The sequence below is a fragment of the Calonectris borealis genome, chromosome 2 (assembly GCF_964195595.1).
Source record: "Calonectris borealis chromosome 2, bCalBor7.hap1.2, whole genome shotgun sequence".
NCBI classification, from domain to species: domain Eukaryota; kingdom Metazoa; phylum Chordata; class Aves; order Procellariiformes; family Procellariidae; genus Calonectris; species Calonectris borealis.
The window spans coordinates 135791661-135811420 of NC_134313.1; the positions used below are offsets into that span (position 1 = coordinate 135791661).

The window sequence follows — 19760 nt, forward strand, 5'->3', positions numbered from 1 at the left end:
CACTTAAACCTGGACCCGTGGTCTTGTTACTAGCAAGGTGCCACTCCTTTAAATGCTGTGATTAATAGCCAGCGTCTGTGGGGATATTTTGCCCATCAGTGGCTACAGCAAATTGATTTTAGGAGAAATCAGAAAATTGAAAGGAGAGTTGGGGAAATGTTGTGTTTCTGCTAACACAGCCACAGACTTCAGCGATTTGCAATTGCTCAAACAACCATTTTTTAGCATTCGTTAATGCCTTCTGGCATTGCAACGTTCCCAGCTCATGCCGGTTGTCCTGAATAGCATTCGGCAAATGGATGTCCTGAATGCTTTGTGTCCCCCGCAGCGGCAGCGGGTAGAACGGGGTCACGCACATGTGGGAGTGTGAAAAAGGACGAGGCAGCTCTTTGGGGAGGAAGGCTGGGAGACGGGTTACAAGGGAAGGGACTGCACAGAGCCCCCAGCCTGGCTGGATGGAGTGGGTTGCCTTGGGAAGCCCTGACCTGCACTAGGAAAGCAGGAGCCACACGGGGCTGTTGAGGCAATCGCTCTGGTTACTGCTTCATTGGGTCGTTACTTTTCCAACCTGGGGCAGAGATATGCCACAATGTCCCATGCACGTTCTGATTTTGCCTAGCTTTAAATGCTGCTGGGATTTAACTCCCATTATACATACTTTCTGTTATAGCTATAGATTGACCCTGTGTTTTCAGCATTCACCTTGAATTTCAGAGGTTGGCTGGTAAAGTGACATCAGCAAATTCACTAGTGAAGATTTGTGCCAGACCTCTGTTTTCCTTTGATATTGGATTTAAAAAGATCCCTGAATGGAATAAACTGTATTGAAAAAATGATTTTTTTCCCCCCTTTTATAATTACATTTTTATTACTTTTTTTTTTTGATAGCATAACTGTGGGGGAGGAAAGAAGAATTATACCCTTTATGGCATAGCAATATCAGCAGAAATCCTGCAGTAAAAACAAAATAAATCCATATGCTTTATTTTAGAGGTCAAGAACAGTCTAAAGTTACTTTTAAGTTGCTCGATGCTGCCTAAAGGTTAGGCTACCTTTTCTGCAGCAGACCCAGAGCACCCACGCAGACATACCAAGCGAGACCTCATGGCTCACATCACACGTATTAGCTCAGCCATGGTAACCTGGTTGTATGTCTAAAGATTTGGGCTGAGGATTGAGGAGAGCTTAAGTGAGGGTGGCTGATGAAGGTAGTACTGCTACCTCTACAGCCGACCTGTTCATCAATCAAATCCTGGGCTGCCTCAGCTCACAGACATAGTTTTAAGGCAAAACGGGACTGGTGATCCTTGTCTGAAAACAGTGCTGTGAGCTGTTGCAGTTCAGGTGCAGCCTGACGACCAGCTCAGGTACTCAGGGGTGAAGGAGAGAGGAGGTGGACAGGAGGAAGCACAGAAGCTGAATCCTCCTGCCCATCCATCAGAGCCATGAGCCTGGTGTTGTTCAGGAAATGGATTTGCCAGCTGTACCGCTTCAAGGATGCTTTTGTTGTCACAACTGCTACGGCTACACTGGCAAATCATTTGATGTGTACACAAGATCAATGATGTTTGAGTATGGTGCTTGTAAGTAAATGAGTACGGTATAAGGTAAAGTCACTTCTCATGTGTTTCATCGGGTCTAACCTGCCATGTGTCACATTTCAGAATGGCTGAGGGCTTAATGTCCCACAAAAATACAGTGGGCGGGCGTGATGACTGGAAGTGTATCTTGGGCTATAGCTAGTAAAACTACCTATAGATATAGCTGTTTGCAATACAGTAGTCTGATGTGTCTCTTCAAAAGTGGTCCTTGTTTCTTTAGCGAGGTAAACTGATAACTCTGGTTTCAACCCATCCAGAGCTTATGTTTGATCCAAACCTTTTTTATTTAAAGCCTGGCAAAACTTGCTGGTGTTAAGCAATGTTAACTGAGCTAAGTTACTCGTTTCTTTTATTGCGCCAGCAGCAAATAACCTTCAATAGAACATCTTCTGCTACCATTTACTTCCGGAGATGACTTTCATGGATAGTGGTGGTGTTTGTTAAGATTGAGATCACTTTGCTTACAAAGAATTTTCCAAAGCTGAGATGAGGGATAAATCTGCTTATTTTGTTTAGTCTGAATTGACCTTCTGCAATATAATGAAAATAAAGGGTTGTCTGATTTTTTTTTTTTATTCTTTTTGAGTCATGAGGTCTTGTTATAATGAATGGAAAAGTGGAGTTTCCTTAAATGTCACCGTTCTATCAGGACTAACAGTATCAGGAATATAACTATTTAGTATTGCATTTTACTGCCTGGGAAAAATAAGGTATACCCTATTTAGGATTTGTCCAAACCCAATAAGGTATACCTCATAGGATTTGACCAAAACCACTCGATGAGTTAACTAGAAAGCTGAACTTGGAATGAGGTTTCTTGAATGGTCATTCTATTTGATCTAAACTGGGCCATGCTGCTTTGCTGCTTCTTGTGGTTTGAATCGGCCTGCTTCCAATACATTCCCTCTTTCTTATTTTAGCAATTCATCAAAATGAAGAAAACAGCAGTCAAGAAATAAAAGGACTAGAAGAGCTCAAGGATACCTCTGATGCTCAGGTAAATGTGCAAGATTAATGGCATCTCAGGGACCTTTTCAGATCTACTAGTTGAAGGATCTGCTTTCAGTAGCTCTGGGAAATGGATTTTCCTCAATTTCTGTGTAGGGAGCCCGTAGGAAGGAGAAAGTCTGCTGGATCTTGTCTTATGTGACTATTTAGAATAAGATTGATGATTACCCTGGGAATGAATCCCATGATGTTGAAATTGGACAGCATTCTTGAACTCTCTCTCTGCTCTTTTTTAGATAATACACATAGCATATACCAGATGTGAAAATAAAATGAGATGTGTTTTAGAAGGCAAGGGCATGTGACATTCTGATTTAATTTTAATCACTGTAAGTAGACATGCAGTGAAATGAGGATACTTATTAGACACGCGCATGTAAGCAACAACCTTTTTCGTTCCTTCCCTAACTGCCCTCATTTACAACTAAAGCATACTTCTAGATATTGCTCAGAAGAAACTTAATTGCATTTTAGAGTATTTTATTGTGGAATTGCTTACTCTTTTTAATTCTGTGAAACTTTTTTGATTAATCTCCAGTTCATTCATTCAGTGCATGCATTCAAACTGTGCAAGTGTGCAACTATATTGCTCATTGTATTGGTACTGATTATTGCTTTCAACTTAAAATTTATTTCTCCCAGTCTTGACTGGTTTTTTTCCTTTATTCCTCTTGAAAATCTTGTTTCCCACCAGTTGCCACCTTTTCTCCTTCCTGTATAGGCAACTTGCAGTTCCTGTCTCTGATTTATCTCCTAACACCTTGCCCACTAAAAGCTGTGTGCGAGAAAGACAGGATTTACAGCGATGTCTGTGAGCCAGCCTCGCTGACGGGGTACAAGCCATGTAGCGGGGTACAAGCCATGTACTGCTGACCTGTCTTTCTAAAGGTAGGGGCTGTCTCGACCACAGAGAGCCCAGGAGGGGCTGTAGGCAGCTCTGGTAGCAGACCTGGGCCATGGCAGGCACCTGGAGACTGCAGGCAGAAGAGTTGGGGACCGTGAGGAAACGCCTGCTGCCTCAGTGTGTAACTGGGCTTTTCTAGCATACTCTTCAGAGTAATGCTCGAGCAAGATGTTCGGAAACGGCCTGCTCTTTTCTTAATTGCACATAGTAGGAGCCCTAATGTGTGAAAATTCTGTTACCTGACTTTGATTCCTAATTCACATCAGTGTGGGGTTGAGGATCAGTCTTCCAGAGCTCAGCTATGCATTACAGAACTATAGAGAAGACCCAGGGGGAAATACTGACCTCGCTGCACAAAAAATCTGGCTTTCTGTTTTCTTTTTTGGGTTTCATATATGCTCAGTTCTACTTGATTGTTGTAGTTGTTATTAGTTTTTGAAAATGTTATCATTTTTTGAAAATGCTTGTTCACATTTATGTCAGAGATGTAAAATGAAAGACTACGACGTGTGCTCAAAGCTCCTAAGTAATCAGCTAATAAGATTACATGGGCAGATTATAAAAAGCCATAAGAATTTATTATTGGGATATTGATTTGCTCAGCTTTTATTTGGCTGGAAACCAGCTTCTAAAATTTGAAAGAATTTTAAACACATTTAAAATTAAGCAATTATTAAGTGAGCAGTTAACGAAAGTGTTCAAGTGCCCAACTGGGAAGAGAGCAGGAGCATTATCAAAGCAGCTCTTGCTCCAGTTTGTTTGTCAGTGCCATAAAAACGACATCCTGCGAACACCAATTACAGTTTGGTTTAAGGGTGTGAATGATTTTTTTTTCACTTTAGTGCGACCGTGCATGTGACTGGAGCAAAGCTAATGGTCTTTGGAGGCAGTGGCATATGGTTTTAAGTTTTCAGGTTGATCAAAGGTGAAGCCTGTAATAATTACGTTGTTTCCACCAGACACAGAAGGAGACAGAGGTGCAGTGGAAAAAACCAAACCACCACAAACCTCTTCTGTTAGCAGAGCTGAAGGGTGTGGTGCCTGCTCTAAACACCGCTCTGCGGGACGGAGGCTTGACTTACATTGGAGTTAGTTGACAAAACTGGTAAAAGTGTGGAAAAAATTCTGTACGGGGATTTTTAAAAGCGAGCATGCTGTAAACGATGTAAATAAAAAATTCCATCCTGCCTGCCTGGGGCTGTCTTAATTCACCTCCATGTCACTGCTAGTATATTCATTTATGGCCTTTGCAGAGGGATATTTTCCAATGGATGTGCTGAAACAGAAAACGTCAGCATCTTTGCTTTTCCAACCTCAGTAGTGACTAATTTACTTTCCTTCCCATTAAACTTTTTTATTTCATTTCAAATATTGCATAAACACCTTTAATTATAGTAATTTTGTGCCGTGAATGGTAGTAAAGGTTTACTATAAAGCTCCTACATTCTTTTATCATTCATTAAATTAAAGCCAGTTAAAATATGCAACTTTGTGATTTCCACCTTCACATAAGTTAGTACTTGTATCTCTGTTGGTGTACCTGAATTAGAGGACTAAGCACCAACATTTGGGCACGTGGGTTTTTGGGGGGGTGTGCCCGCACAAAATACAACTCGAAATTGCACTTTGCAATTAGGGTGGCTTGCCTTTACCCTTTCGCCTAATAGCTTCAAAGGTATTGCTTGAAAATTAAATTTATATTGACAAGTGAAAATGACCAGTCATAGGAGACTCTTAACAATATCTTCCCAACCAGCCTTTAGAAGCTGTCATCAATGAATTAATCAGTTGACCTGGATGCTTTCTTAGAAGTATTTATAGTGGAAAGTCAGCAGAATGGAGGAAATCAGAATCAGAATCAAAAGTGAGGGATTCATATTTTTTTTCTTAATAATGAAAAAGCATGTTTAGCCTTTTGTATTTCAAGTGCATTCTTTACTCCCAGAGCCAAGCATGTATATTTAACTTGATAATACCTTAGCCCTCCCAGAAAATTTTTAGTTGACCTTTTATCCTCTGGAAACCCAATAAAATAAGTATTTTTTTCACGTTCTCTATAATTCTTTAAATTAAAGAACAGTTGGGGAGGAGTGGACATGTTAAAATGTAAGATTTCTTCTTGGTGGTTATTTGAAACAGGACAATATGATTCTTTAATGAAATTGCCAATTTGAATACAGACGGTATTCGTGGCAGGGGTAATGGGTTTGCATCTAGAGTTACTTTTTCCCTGGGGTGCTCATCCATGCAGAAAGCAATAATATGCTCTGCCTGAACACAGGGCAAGGGGTGAAAGAGAGCGAGGCCCGTGTGTTCGAAAAGTTGTCCTTCTCTGAGATGTTTCTTCCACTTGAGCATACTGAAGCCAGTTGGTCCCCCCCAAAGTGAAATCCCCCTCCCTCAGCTTAAAAAAAAAAAAGGGTTTTAACCATTGGGCTTTGCTTCATACACAAGATCAATAAATATTGGTTCAGCAGAGTGAGTACTGCATTTCTGCCGATGTCCATCTGACGTTTGAGGTACAAGGACTTGCAACCATCTATGCCGCTCGTAGGTCATGGTCTGACTTGGCTGGGCACGACATGAAGGTGGGAAAAGTCCTTCCACAGTAGTAAGATCCCAGATCCAGCGAGGCTGTCAATATTTATAGTCCCAAAGCCTGAATAGTCCCGGAGCCCTAACAGCCCATTACACTTTGAGTTGTCCTTAGCCTACAAGCCTGGGGGGATTACAGCGCACAGGTGTTATACTCTCTTCTAGAAGCAACCCGAAGCCGTGAAATAAGCAGGTTTGGCTCTAGCTGATGTCCCCAAGCCATCGAAGTGTTGTGAAGTGCAGACATCTGACCTCAGCCAAGTCTGTGACAATTGCCTAGGTTCCCTGTGTAAATTATTGGGAAAAAAGAAGAATTTTAGGAAATAACTCATCTGGCCATTTTTAAATGTCTACGGTAGAGTAAAAAAAAAATTTCCTAAGTACCTCTTTTTCTCTATTGATTAAAGAGAGTCAGGACAACTAGTTCAATATATTCCTCCACATTTGACAAAATCAGTCTCACTCCTGATCTGCAGGTGATAACGGTGTGTCAGAACTGGTTTATAAATCCATGTCCTCGATTTAGAAGATCAGGAGCTAATCTCGTAGAAAATGTAAGGATCTTCAGGTTAAGTGCTGCAATTCCTTATTTTCTTGGTGGATTTCTGACCTTCAAACCAGTTGGTAGGTTCCTTACATGGGAAAGCTGGGTGCCTCAGGAGGCTGGGGACTAAGCCTAGGATGTGCAAAGCACAGGCTGTATCTGAAATTCTTTCCTTCGCCAGAGCACGAGTGCCTGATGCAGGCTTGTGAGGAGATGCCTTCATGCACACTGGGGGAATGTAGGCATGTAAAAATTTCTTTCAAATAATTCGTAAAGGTTGGCTCTTTGGATTTGGTTGTGGAACCTGTTTTTTTCCATCAGCGTTAAAGCACTTATTCAGAAAATGGATTTTTTACCTTCCTCAGCTGAAGAAACCTTAACCCACATTTCCCTCTTCCTTGGAGAAAACAGCAGACTGTAGGATGGTGTTTGGGTGGGCACTTTTACACCTTCAGCTGCCATGGGCAGGAGTTTCTCAAGGCCAAAGGACTGAAGTCTGCATGGCACTACAGGTTAGCGACCAGGGCATCCCTGGCTTTTGGTCCTGACTCAAGATGTTTTATGAATTTTGGAGGAGACACCAATTCAGTTAAGCTCAGGATGAACAGCAGAAAGGAAAGGGTGGAGGAAGTGGGGAAAAAAGTTTATTTGCAGATTGTCTTTAAAGTCATATGGCAATACCATAGCCATGCCATATGCCTGGTCCTCCCAAGGCATATGCTGTTCCCATCAGGAAACACCTGGGCTAATAAAAGCCGTGCGGTATCATCAAGCCAGGTCTCAGTTACGCAGAGGCTATATCCATGACTACATCATGGGTAGTGATATTAGTCACTGACTTTGCAGGGAGCAATTTAGCCCTCATCAGCTAACTTTGTGATGGTTCTGGTATGCCTGTGTGCAAGCATGAATCCGTCTTTATATATATACGGCATTCTTATAAAACAACCAGTGCTGAATGTTGTGACAAAACACTATCAGCATAGCTTGAATAACTGGCAGAATATTCGCCAAAAAAATGGTTCTAACACAGCTTTTAAAGCAAACCTCATTTTCTTCCCTAAACAAAATCAGGAGATATTGATTTGTTATTTACAGAATAAATAAATGTGGCCCAACTGTCTCTTACAGCTTGCCTACGTGAAAAATGGTTGGAGCTGGAGCAGGGGGAGTTGTAGCCTGTTATTTTTAGGAGTGCCTTGTGTTGCGCTTCATTCTTTTTCCAGGGCTGTTCCTGGCTAACTTTCCCATGAGTTTTTAACCTCTTGCTCTTGTTCTCTTATGTAACAGGAAACAGGCTGACAGGAACAAATAAAACACAGCGTATCTGATAGTCACACTCAGAGGAGCGGTTGATTTAGTTAGCCCTGCCTTCGTTCCTCCAAAGTAGATACATTTGGAGATTCGGATGTGCCTCAGCTCCTCTCCAGTTGTTTCCCAGGAGGCAGCGACTTGTTTGTGTTCAGCAAGCGGCACCGAAGTCCCGCAAATATGAGAAAACAGATGCGTTTCTTTTAAGGTTGAAATTTGTGGCGGTGTCATGTCCTGGGATTGTGGATTTAAGTATCTGTTTGCTCTTTCTCCCACCCTTAAGGCAGGGGTTTTGTGCAAGCTTCAGGGAAGAGATGACATCGGACGGATTGAGCTGGTCCAGAAGCTGGCGAGAGAAAACTGCCAGTTTTTGCAGGCAGACAGAAAACCACCGGAGAAGGCAGAACAAGTAAGACATTTCTTGTTTGTTTTTTTTGTTTCTTTCTGGTAGGGGAGGGAGATTTAGGTCACAAAACTGAAATAGCAAAGCTGATGGTCAGAATCCAGGGCACACATTAGTCATGGAGCTGTAGCTGCTCTCCTCTGGCATTTACATTTCTCTGAAGTGCGTTCAGTGCAATAATTGTCAACACACTTAAATTATTATGTTGTCATTACCTGTCAGTTACTGTTATTAATATCTCACACACATAGGAAATAGCATATAACTTCAGGATTTTTTCTACCAAATTGTTGTTAATGATTATGAAATATTTGGGTTTTAGGGTGTATTTAAATAATGTATAAGGTATATGAGTGCTTCAGGTACTTACTTTAAATTGTCTTAAAATTACTTTGCTGTTGGTATATTTAGATGCAAGTATTGGCTGGAGCTTTTCAGTGTGCATTAAAAAGAATGGTCTGGGTAGGGAATTCAGCAGTTTCTTTAAAGAAATTGTGTTTTCAACCAAAAGTTACACTGAAGAAAGCAGCATTCTGTTCAATGCTTCTGAAAGCACTTATTCAGATGGTAATAACTGGATTGAAAATGCACTAAAACTTGACTGCTCTGCTTACAGCACAATGTATCCTAATTTTGTTCTCCTGGTAAAGATTTCTATTCTGATTGCATATTCATCTAAAGGTGCCCAGGATAATAACCGCAAGAAACAAAAATCCCACCTAGTCCTCATGTGTCTTGCTATAATGTATATGTAATTTATTCCATTTGCTGCTCACTGGACAGTAGAAAAAAGGCATGTGCTTTAGAAGAAAAATACTTTTCAGCTCATCTGCATCCTCATTCCTACTGAAGTAAGGCTGCACAAAGGAAAAGAGAAAGATGAAATCTTATTTCAGAGCTTCATGCTGTTCTGTTCGGCAGCATATAAGGTCTAGTCTGGTATAGTTAAATATGTAACTGTGCATGAGGGAGGAGGGTAATTAGGCTCAAATCCCTGAGACTGAATTGTTCCTCAGCTGATCCGCTAGCTGTGGACATCTGGCAGAATTTCCATATATGTTTAAACTGTATCAGCAAAGCACAATTAAAAGTTTAGGTGCTTAAGTAAGAAGATTTTAAGCCAGGGAAGGTTTCTAGTTGTGTTTCAGGATTTGGAAGCAAGATTACAGATGCTGTGGGCATAGGGGAGACGGGAATGTCGTGACTGATACTCCAAAAATCCAGTGGATATTTTTGCTGCTTACTCCGGTCATTGCAAAGGGTGATGTGGTGTCAGCTGCAGCTCTGTAGCTGCACAGATTACAGTACAGTTCCAAAAATGGAAAGGAAAGAAGTGCTCAGCTTTTCTTCTCCTTTGAAAAGTATGGTACTTAGCAATTGCTGCTATTTAGGAGATGAGTGACTTCAGTTTAGCAGGAGCTAGAGAAAGCTGCTCATATCCATGAGGGGTATAATGCCGCAGTTACTGCTCTTGGGCAAGGATGTGCCTTTACACCTAGGAGGTGGCGGGAAAGAGAAATGTCGCCTGAGAGACTGCAGAAGCACAGGTCATTTCTCGTGTGCCCTTTATTTCTGGGTGGGGAGTGTCTTACAGCTGGCGCTGGCAGTAACAAGTTACGGTGTGCTCCCCCACCCTGTTCTGCACGTTGCTGGTTGTTGTAGGGTGGGGGGTGATGTGGCTCTTCCCTATGGTCCAGGCAGCCCGTGCCCAGATGTAAGAGAGACTTGCAGTCCCCGCTGTGGGTGTATTTGCTAAGCCCCCAACCAGTCTATAGGTTTCGTTAGGAATAGTCACCCAGAAGGCATTACCGAACATGGGCAAGGTTTGTCGTAGGGTTCTCAGTTTAGCTGACTCAGGTAATTTACTTTCACTGGAAAAAACACATGCTTTGCTGTGGTGGGGGCGGTGGGTCGCATACGTTCAGGAAGATGTGAGCTTCCATCCCTTCCTCTCCCTCCCTTCCTCCCTTGCGGTCCGAGGGCTGCTCTGGCGCATGTGCAGGTGGCAGGATCTGGCTGGCTGGGCAGAGTTTGCTGCTCCGGGCAGCTGTTCCCTCTCTTCTCTGAGGAGAAAAGCAGCAGGCTGGATCGCAGTGAGTACCGCTCGGATGCAGGCTTTCAGACCTTCCCGTCTCATCCTGCTGCTACAGAAGTGATGGCAGATTCATTGGCATCGGCTTACTGCCCAGTCCCTTGTGCTCACTGTAAATGTTAGAGGAACGACATGTTCAAGGTGTGGTGTCCTTACAAAATGATGTGTAGCATGCCCGTCTGTCTTTTTTTTTTATTTTTAAAAGCGTAGCTTGCTCTTACATTACTTTCTTAGAAACACAGGGGAATGGGCACTCGATGTAGGCGGTAAAATGGAGCAGCACTGCGCGTTCTCCACAGGACCCTCATTTCTCAGCAAGTATCCCCGCACTAAAGCTTTCACCAGCTTTCCCTCCTGGGGAGCTCAAACTGTGCTTTCACGGATGATCTGCCTTCCTCAAAGGGATGGCGTTCAGTCTGTAAATGAGACGCGTGAACATCCTGCCAGGCTCCTCTCCTGCCCTTCAAGAGCCGGCTAGCCGGGCTGGCCTCCTGGCACCCATCTCGAAGCAGGAATGGTGTTGGTTGGCGGGGCTGTGTGTTTCGATCAGCCCGGGGCAGCGTTGCTGGTCGAGGCTGGGGGCTTTGTATCCTGCCTGGAAGTAAAGCTGCTCTTTCCAAGATGGCCAAGGGGGAATTTTTTTGCACAAAGTGGAGTTCTGGTTTGTTCTCCTCTAGGCATATGCAAAAAGAAAAAACAACTTGAACACAGGGTTAGAATTGTGCGTGCGCATACCTCCTATCTATGTGTGCTGTGTCCCACCCATGCAAAAATGTCAGGGCAATGGAGCTGTGGCTCCTCTGTTGCTACCTACCCGCTGTGTTTCTAAAGCAGGTTTCTTCAGACTAGAACCTCACACAGTTTTCCAGCATCAAAAGCAAACACAAATGTAGCATGACTGGACTTTGCTGATTCTTGTACTTTCGTTTGAAGAAGGAAGAGCTCTCAACCTAAGTGAAGAATTGAGTACGCAATGAACCCAGTAGCTTTTTCCCTACACAGTGAGTGAGGTGTGGAGCTGCCTGGGGAAATGACTCTCTTTGTGTTTGTAGCATTCTGAGCGTGATGGGGAGCTAGGCTGTGAGGAGAACTGGTGAGCCCTCCCATCATTCAAATAAATAATCACCATCTTCATCTGAGTTTGAGGACAGAACTTCATGACTCACATAGGAAAGGTAGATGACATGTGGATGCACAAGAGTCTGGTCTTCCAGAGGTCTTCTAACCATATTCTTCAAGGCGTGGTGTTGGAGGCTGTGGTCCGTGGCCCACAATGGGCAGGTGAAGCACGGATTGGTTTGGGTCATTGGCTCAGAAAGAGATGAAATTTAATTATTTTTTCTCAGAAAAAGCAGATGGGCTGGAAGAGGGAAAATATGTGACAGCTGGGTCGTTCACTGGAGAAAACAGCTCTGTTTGGAGCTATGGTGGCAGAAGGAAGGGATTCCTTCAGTTTGGATGTGTTCTGGCGGGTGTAAAATTGGGGTATATACATGATTATTTTGTACATGCATACATTTTTACTTCATACTTCAAGCACCCAAGTCAGAAAGTCCATACTGCTTTTCTTTCAGGCTTCTGGTATGCTATAATTTCTTTTCAGATTCATGGTCTGGATAAAAAAGTGTTCTGAAAAAGTCCTATAATTTAAAAAGTTTTGTGCACAAGCTCTGTTATAGGTGAGCTGCTTATTTGTTTCTGGCACTGTAAGCCTGCTGTGACCAGGTTAGACTGGTATATTGGAATTGGAGATTGTTCTTCTGTAGCACACAGTGCCAGCTTCCTCTCTAGTGAATATAAAGTTTGCAAAGTGCTGTAACTGTAATGGTGCTCACAGACTTGTAGAGGAAAACAAAAATTAAATTATAGTGATCTTTTTCCCCATTCTCACTTGCTAATGTGTTAGAATAAGGTTCTTAATTAAGGCACTGAACCTACCATATGTGTTGGGTTTCCTAAAACTTCAGTTTTGCTAATGAGTGGAAAGTAAATAGTAGTAAATAAGCTTCTAAATAGGCAGATAAGCTTCTTCTCTGTGCTGTTGCATTCCTACAATGAGATTCAATGTATTGATAAATACATAAAATGAAATGGTTGTCTAAAATGCACAGAAATTATTTTGATATCAAATGTGGGCTGGAGTAAAAGTAACTATGCAAGCTTGCAGTTCTAATTTAATCATTACGTGCAAATCACACGCATAAGCCTAGGGAAACGTAAAACTGGATATTTGTATTTTTACGTTATTTAAATATTTCATTCCCTTAAAACAATTGCTTTGACAGAAAATAGATGAAAAATCTGTATTGAAATATTCAGGTATAAAATAAGCCTGCTTTTTTGAGAAGTTTGCTTACTGTTAGCGTTAATTATAATATAGAAAGCAAGCTCTGTATGTAAAACCATTTGAAGTAATTTGACATAGCTTTTTTTTTGCTCAAGCATACATTTGAGATGCATTTGAGGCATATTTGCACTAAATCATATTTTTTTTGAACTCCTTTTAAGCAACTACAGGCTCAATTAAATAATGCCTTTGTAATAGACATGATACTGTTTGTGCAGTATTTCCAGTTATTACTTCAATGAAGCGTTGCACTGATTAAGAAAATCACGTCTGTTTACAGTGTCATTGTCTTAGCAAAATGGTAAAAGTGCTTTTCACTTCAGCAACATGGGGAAAATATTCCTTAGATAGTTTTCATAGTCAGATCAACTGAATAAGCTTTCTACAAATTGACACTAATGTTCAAAGGAAATTTAAGATTCTCTAATGTGTTCATTAGAGAACTAAAGAATACGAATTCATTTATTCAACTATAAAAATTCTATTCTAGGCTGAGGCTCTTCCAGTACTTCCATGCATCAGTGGGGAGGGGAATGTTTCCTAAATCCACCTTTAGAGATTAATGTATATATTAATTAGAGTTATGTACTGTTTAAAACTATATAAGTACATACAGCTTGAATGTATTGATTCTGTGACTTAGCCAGTTCAGGATGAAAGAGTTACATCGTAGGGGGACAGGTATGTTTTCAGAAGGACAACAGATACTGAAGAACAGTTTTGTTAATTTACTGGGTACTAACTTTTGTAATCAGTGGTCTCATTAAGAAGACAGATGATTTGCTCATTGAAGCAGGTTAGTGGTTGGGCTAACTGTTAAAAGGCTTACAAAAGAAGATTAACGATTTAAAGCCTCGGGTTGTATAGATTACTCACGACCGAGGAATTTCTTGAGGAAATTCCAGCCATGACACACCAAGGTTATTTTAGGGTGCACCTACCTGTCCAGCTGGACGCCTGCAAGGAGACAAGAATGAACGTCAGGACGTGTCCAGAGCTGCAGTTTTTGTTAGCTTGACAAAGCCGTGGCCTTGCGCTGATGTACTGTTGAATCAGTAATCAGGGCTCTGATGAAAAAATATTCTTTAAAACGATAACGTCAAATGACATCTGAATGCAGTCAGTGACTGAAATCTGTGCTTTACTTTTTAAAAAAAGTTGTCGCTGCTTTTGTTGTATCTGCTTTAGCTGGGACAAATCTATTGGGTAGCTTGAGTGGAGATTTACTGCTTTTGGCTTTTGGAGGCTATTCTGCATCTCTTGCAGAACTGTGGATCAAGTAGAGATAACAACTATAGCACAGTGAAAGTTTTTGCAGAAACTTTTGTGGCTTGAATAGCCATGAGATGGTATAGACATCTGAAGTCATTGAAACAGAAGGGATTTAGGATGTCAGCACAGGAGTTTGCTATTTCCCTTCCTACTTCTTAGATCCGCCAGCGTTAGCAGAGAGATTTGTACCGGGGTAAGACGATAGTTTGCAATTTTGACTTAGTCTTCAACTACAAACCAATCAAAAAATGAGTTTATCAGTGAGGTTGTCAGTTTATAGCTCCATGTTGAGTAAGAGTAAGTAATTAAGAGGTAGGTACATGCTTGCTGAGCAGGTAACCTGAAGTTCAAGTCTCTGGTCTGAATCAGGAGGAACAGGGACTTGAATCTAGTTCTGTCATGTTCTGGAGAGAGTGTCCTATTCCAGACGCTCGATCTTTCATCTGCTGGAATGAATGCATAGCCCCAGGTGATCACCTGTTCTTCATAAGGCAACCTCTTTATCTTCTGAGAAAAAAAGATTTCTGCAGGTCCTAGGATTTTTTCAGTGCAGAACAGGCACAAGCATCTTTTTGAAATGGAAAAAGTTTGCCAGAGATACAGGTCCTCCTGCTCAGATGTAGGACTGAGATCGTTTGGCTGCTAGGAAAAGCTTTGTTTCATTCTCTTGCAACACTATTGTTAAAATAATAAGAAAAGTATTTTTATTTACTATATACTTATAAGAGGACTTACTATTACTTTTGTTGAGTCTATGTAATGTGGTCAGGGTTTTTGGAGGAGAATGCCCTCTTGCCAGGAGTGCGAAAAAGCAGTGAGATGATATGGTCCTTCCTTCTGTAAAAATAAAGCACTTGAGAGGAGTCGTGCTTGTGCTGACGTGATGTGTTGTGAGCACAGTATAGGAACATGTCGAGTGGGAAGCTCACTCTTTTCCTTTGAGTCAAGTTATATATTCCCATAATACTTTCTTTCCTCCAGATGTTCGGCCTAGTGTTTAAAAGAAAAGAAAGCCTAATTTGCTCCTCTTTGATTTATTCTGTAACATTAAACTACTTTGTATAGAAGGAAATTCCACATACGCATTTTGCATGCTGGGCTTTCTTTGGTGTGGAACAGTGACTCATTCTTGTATGGGACAATACCTTAGCTACTGGGCTGAAAGGGGTAAAAAGGGCACGGGGTATTTAGCAGGCTAAAACCTGGGAACCAGAGCACTGAATTTTTATTTTTGACTCCATCGGTTATTTAATATGTAACCTTCTTCAAATCATGTCACTTCTCTGCACCTTTGTTTACCCAGATATAAAATGGGGTCTTAAACATGTAGGACCTTGAAGGCATGCTATAAAACCTGTGGAGGTTAATGAATGTTGATGAATTGCTTTGAGATCCTTGAGAGGTGGTTTGGAGATCCCAGCGAGCTGGAAGTGTGTTGGACTTTGAACTGCTGAGGGCCGGGGGGGATATTTTTTAAAAACATGAGCAGAGTTGCGGCATGGCCGAGCAGTTGCAGTCACTTTGCAGTCTCTGGGTCCTCGGGCATCGCTTCCGCAGCTGTGCCGTTGGCAGCATCCCTGCCCCGACTGCTTGTCCCCATCCCTGGGCTGCCCCATGTTGTGCTGCTCTGTGAAGACACATAGGGAATAATCCAGCTAAAAAATAAAATAAATACATTTTTCTTGTGGGGTTATTTTCCAGCTGGATCAGTTTCCCTTGCGGTACGGGGATATGGGTATGTGGTGGGAATGAGACGTGGTGTCAGCGATGATCCTTGCTGGCGAGAGCTATTCTGCTGCTGACAGTGAAACACGGCCTTCCTGCTTTATTCCTCAAAGCCTTGTGACTTACCAAATCCAGAAATTGCGGTGGGTCAAATTAAATGTTCTTGTGGTTTTTTTGGTTGGCATAATTTTGATCTAGATCCTGTGCTTCACCATGTAGCTTCATGAAGGCTTATATGCACAAAGAAGGGGGTGAATGACGAGTGGGGGTCAGAATCTAGGAGCAAGGAGAGGACAGGAGTGCTCTTTTTCGTGGGCAGTGGGACTACACAGTTCCTGGTAGCACCAACACTGAAAACATGGTTCCTTGGTTCTGCCTTCTGCTCCGGTTATCAATGTGAAAAAGAAGAGGAACTCTCCAAAAGCTTTCATCTGCAGGTTGTCACTGTCCTCTGCTTCTGTATTTCTCTCCAGATTCTGAACCACTTACCTGCTTATGTTTCTAGACTGTCCAAAGGCTTACATAAAATGAATCTACCATTTTCTCCCTTTAGAGAAGTAGAAATTACCAGTTTATGAATTCCAAGCACCTGCTCTAATGTTTTCCGGTTTTAGATTTACCATTCTGTCCCTTTCTTTGTATGATCAATACATTTGATGATGTTCTGAATGTTCTTTTCTCCATTTTTCTGATTTGTGACATCGATAAACTCCCAGTTATGCTGGTAATACAGTGCCTGTATCCTGCCATCTACTTCTATACCGTTACTTCTATGCTTGTCCTGGGAACTCTGAATAACAAAAGTGCCTCTTGACAGATCTCTCTGTCAAGTTAGGGATTTTGTTATCTGAATTTGGGAATATTAAAAAGAAAAGTTGATAATGCTTTGAAAAGGTACGATGCAAACTTAAGTCAGAAATTCCAAGCAGTTTCTGAAATACAGAAGTAATTTTGTCCTTCACCTTTCAGTGGTGCAGATCTTTTAAGTCATTCACTGTTTTACTAGACTTTTCTCTTGGAATTGAAACCAATCAAGGACATCTGGCTTTGGCCAGAAGTGTGGATCTGGCTGAGAAGAAACAGCCAAGATAACTGGAAAACTGTGTTGATGAGCCAGAAGCTGATGGCTGTCCACCACATCATCCTCTTTGGAGGTTGTCTGAGATTTGGTAGCCTGCCCAGAGATCAGTCATGTAAAAAGGATTCAGTGCTTCAGGTCTCCTTTTTTCTTTTTTTCTCCTATCCTCCAGAATAAGTTCAGGAAAAATCTTCATTGAAGTGGAAATTTGGGCCAGTAATGCAGAAGATACATAGTTCTACATAGTTCACCTGTCATTAAACAGGTGAACATGTTTCTACATGTCAAGCTTTGCTCCTGTTTGGAGTAGAAACTGCACCAGAGCAAATTCTGTAGTACGATCTGCACTCTGTGCTAAGGTCAGTGTGGTTCCAGTGGCAGGATGCTCTGGAGTTGGTGAGGCCTCCTTTGATTTCAGGTGCTGCTGTGCTGGCACCACAACCCTCCCCTCTGCTTGCCAGAGCAACCTAGCTTTCTTCAGAGATCTGAGCCTGTGCCAGGACCTCACTGGAATAAATGCCACCAGTATTTGTTGGCATTTGTTCCTGCAGGCAGGCTCTGGAGACCACCTGGAGCACACTGGTGTGAAGACTCAGCCTTGCCCTTACATTTGGCTGCCTCCCCTGTGCCAGAGTCAGGCTATCTGCACTGAAGGCTTCTTGGAAAAGGGGCAGCTGTAAAGTGTCTCTCTCTGCCTACATTGCTGAAACCTCCTCCACAGCAAGAAAGGATGGACAACTTGACCTTGTGTTTTTTTGCAGGCTTCTTTTTTTCCAGGATTTATTTATTTTAATCATGAGACATCCCTTAAATCTCCAAATGTTGTCCTTTTGCTATGGCCATTCTGTCACTCACTGTGCCTGCATTTTAAAACTTAATTCAGCTCCTGCTGATGTTAATAGGTATTTTTTGGTGAGAGCAGGGTATAGCCCTTAGGGTCCAATGCTTCCATCACGCCGTAGCCTTGAAGGTGGTGGCATTTTGCAAGATGTGCTTGACACATGGTCACCTGTGGAGAATGCTGATTTGGCAGCAGTTAATACACCACTTGCATTCATTTTTCCTGGTTGTATGTGGCAGCTCAAAGAGCAAATGAATGAAAACCCAGGCGATTAGTGGTATTTTTGCTGACTGTCTTCCTCTAAATCAAAGCAGGTATTCCCCTCTCCTTCCTCGATTAGTGTTCCTACTGCTGTGTGCAGCACCTCCTATATTCTAATGCACAGCACGTGAAAATGAGGTCTCAAGTGCATATGCATGGATTTCATTTTAACTACCCAGTGAAAAGTTTTAATTAGATGTTTCATGTGGAAACATGAAACAGGGTTTGAAATTAGCAATGACCTTGCGGCCTTCCTCAAATATATTTTCTGATAGCATGTGGCAGGCAGTTCTCAGCTTTTTTTGTCAGTGGCTGGAACGTGCGCGTCCGAGCCGGGAAGGCTCTGACGTGTGGGAGCAGCAGCAGTTGCTGGTTGTAGGAAAAAGTACTTTAGCCTCATTTGGTGACTGGGAAAATAATAGAATGACCTAACTCAGGAAGATCATGAATAGCAGCTGGTATTTCCTTTAACAGCTTGCTGGAGATCAAACCTTAGATGGATTTCCAAGCTCTGAATTAGGGTAAGCCCTGAACATGGGGTGACACTGAACTACACAGCCTTGTTTGATCAAGGGAAAGGCATACAGCTCACATCCCTTGTTGGCTGTGCTGTGCATCAGCTCTGTCCCCTGCCAGCCTGCCTGACACTGCTGTCTCACCTGGAGTAGGTGGACTGAGAGCACCGTCCCTTAATTTGTCTCTATTTTCTCTGGGAGATGAGAGGAGTAGACCTGTGCATGCTCTATCAGGAGCAGCGTTTCTACTTAGCCCAGTGCTGGGAGGAACAAAGGAGAACCTGCTCTTTTGGTAGAGTAGGAGACAAGCACAGAATGCGAATATGCATCATCTTTTTGGTTTGGTTGCAGTATCACAGTGTCTCTTCCCTTTTTAGAGGTACTGATATTTATCAAATGGATACAATATCAGTTTAGGCCTTTTTGCCAAATACTTTTGATATTGCAAGTAGGGGATTATTTACCACAGGAACATTTAAAACATATATGTGGATACAACTACAGCAGTTACATCGATTTAGTGTTTGCAAAATATGCTGTTTGGCCATATTTAGCAGGTTAATAGACAGAATTGATGTGGTCAGGGTCAGGGGAGAAGACACTAATCAGAGCTGGCTGGAGTGAAGAGGCCAGAATTTCAGTTCTCACATGCAAAGCCTGGTTGTTCAGGTTTCAAGCTAAAAACCAGACACATTCAGGCCTGGATTTCCTTGTGTGGATGTACATGGCTGGAAAGTGTGGATGTACATGGCTGGAAAGTGTGCCGACACTCTGGTTTTGTCTCCTCATGTGTGAAAGCTGAATCTTATCAGTGGAATCAACACATTGATTCAGTCTGTCTAAATAATCTGTCAGTCTGTACGCAGTACCTATAGCGAGCTAATCATTGGGCTATATTGATTTCTTTTTGGTTTCCTAGATTTGATGAACTTGTGTAAAAGAAGCATGTGGCTTCTAAACAAACCCCCCTTTGCAGTCAGTCCTTTACTCCTATTCCCTGCAGAGGTGGAAGAAGTAAATTGAGCCATCATTGGCATCACAAGATTTTCCAGAAGACTTTGAGCAGTGCCCAGTGCCCCACTGGGAACCCATCAAATCCTGCACATTGCAGTTGATGGCATCCTGCATCTGAGGCCTTTCTCAGGATTTCAGCAAGGATATGGCAGAATCCCCCACCACCAAGGAATTTGGGGTGCTCGTGGTCCCCCAGTTCTCCTTCTGTAGAGATATGTGCCTATGGGTGCATGAGCTGTACGTATTTAT

At 42.3% G+C, this 19760-nt stretch overlaps 1 protein-coding gene across 1 annotated transcript in view; it reads left to right on the forward strand.

Annotated features, from left to right (window-relative positions):
- RAPGEF5 (Rap guanine nucleotide exchange factor 5) overlaps positions 1-19760 on the forward strand; it is a 159719-nt gene that overhangs the window by 59065 nt on the left and 80894 nt on the right. The window contains exons 8-9 of the mRNA XM_075143607.1: positions 2522-2598; positions 8247-8372. Of these exons, the coding sequence (XP_074999708.1) occupies positions 2522-2598; positions 8247-8372 (203 nt within the window). The remainder of the gene's footprint in view (positions 1-2521; positions 2599-8246; positions 8373-19760) is intronic.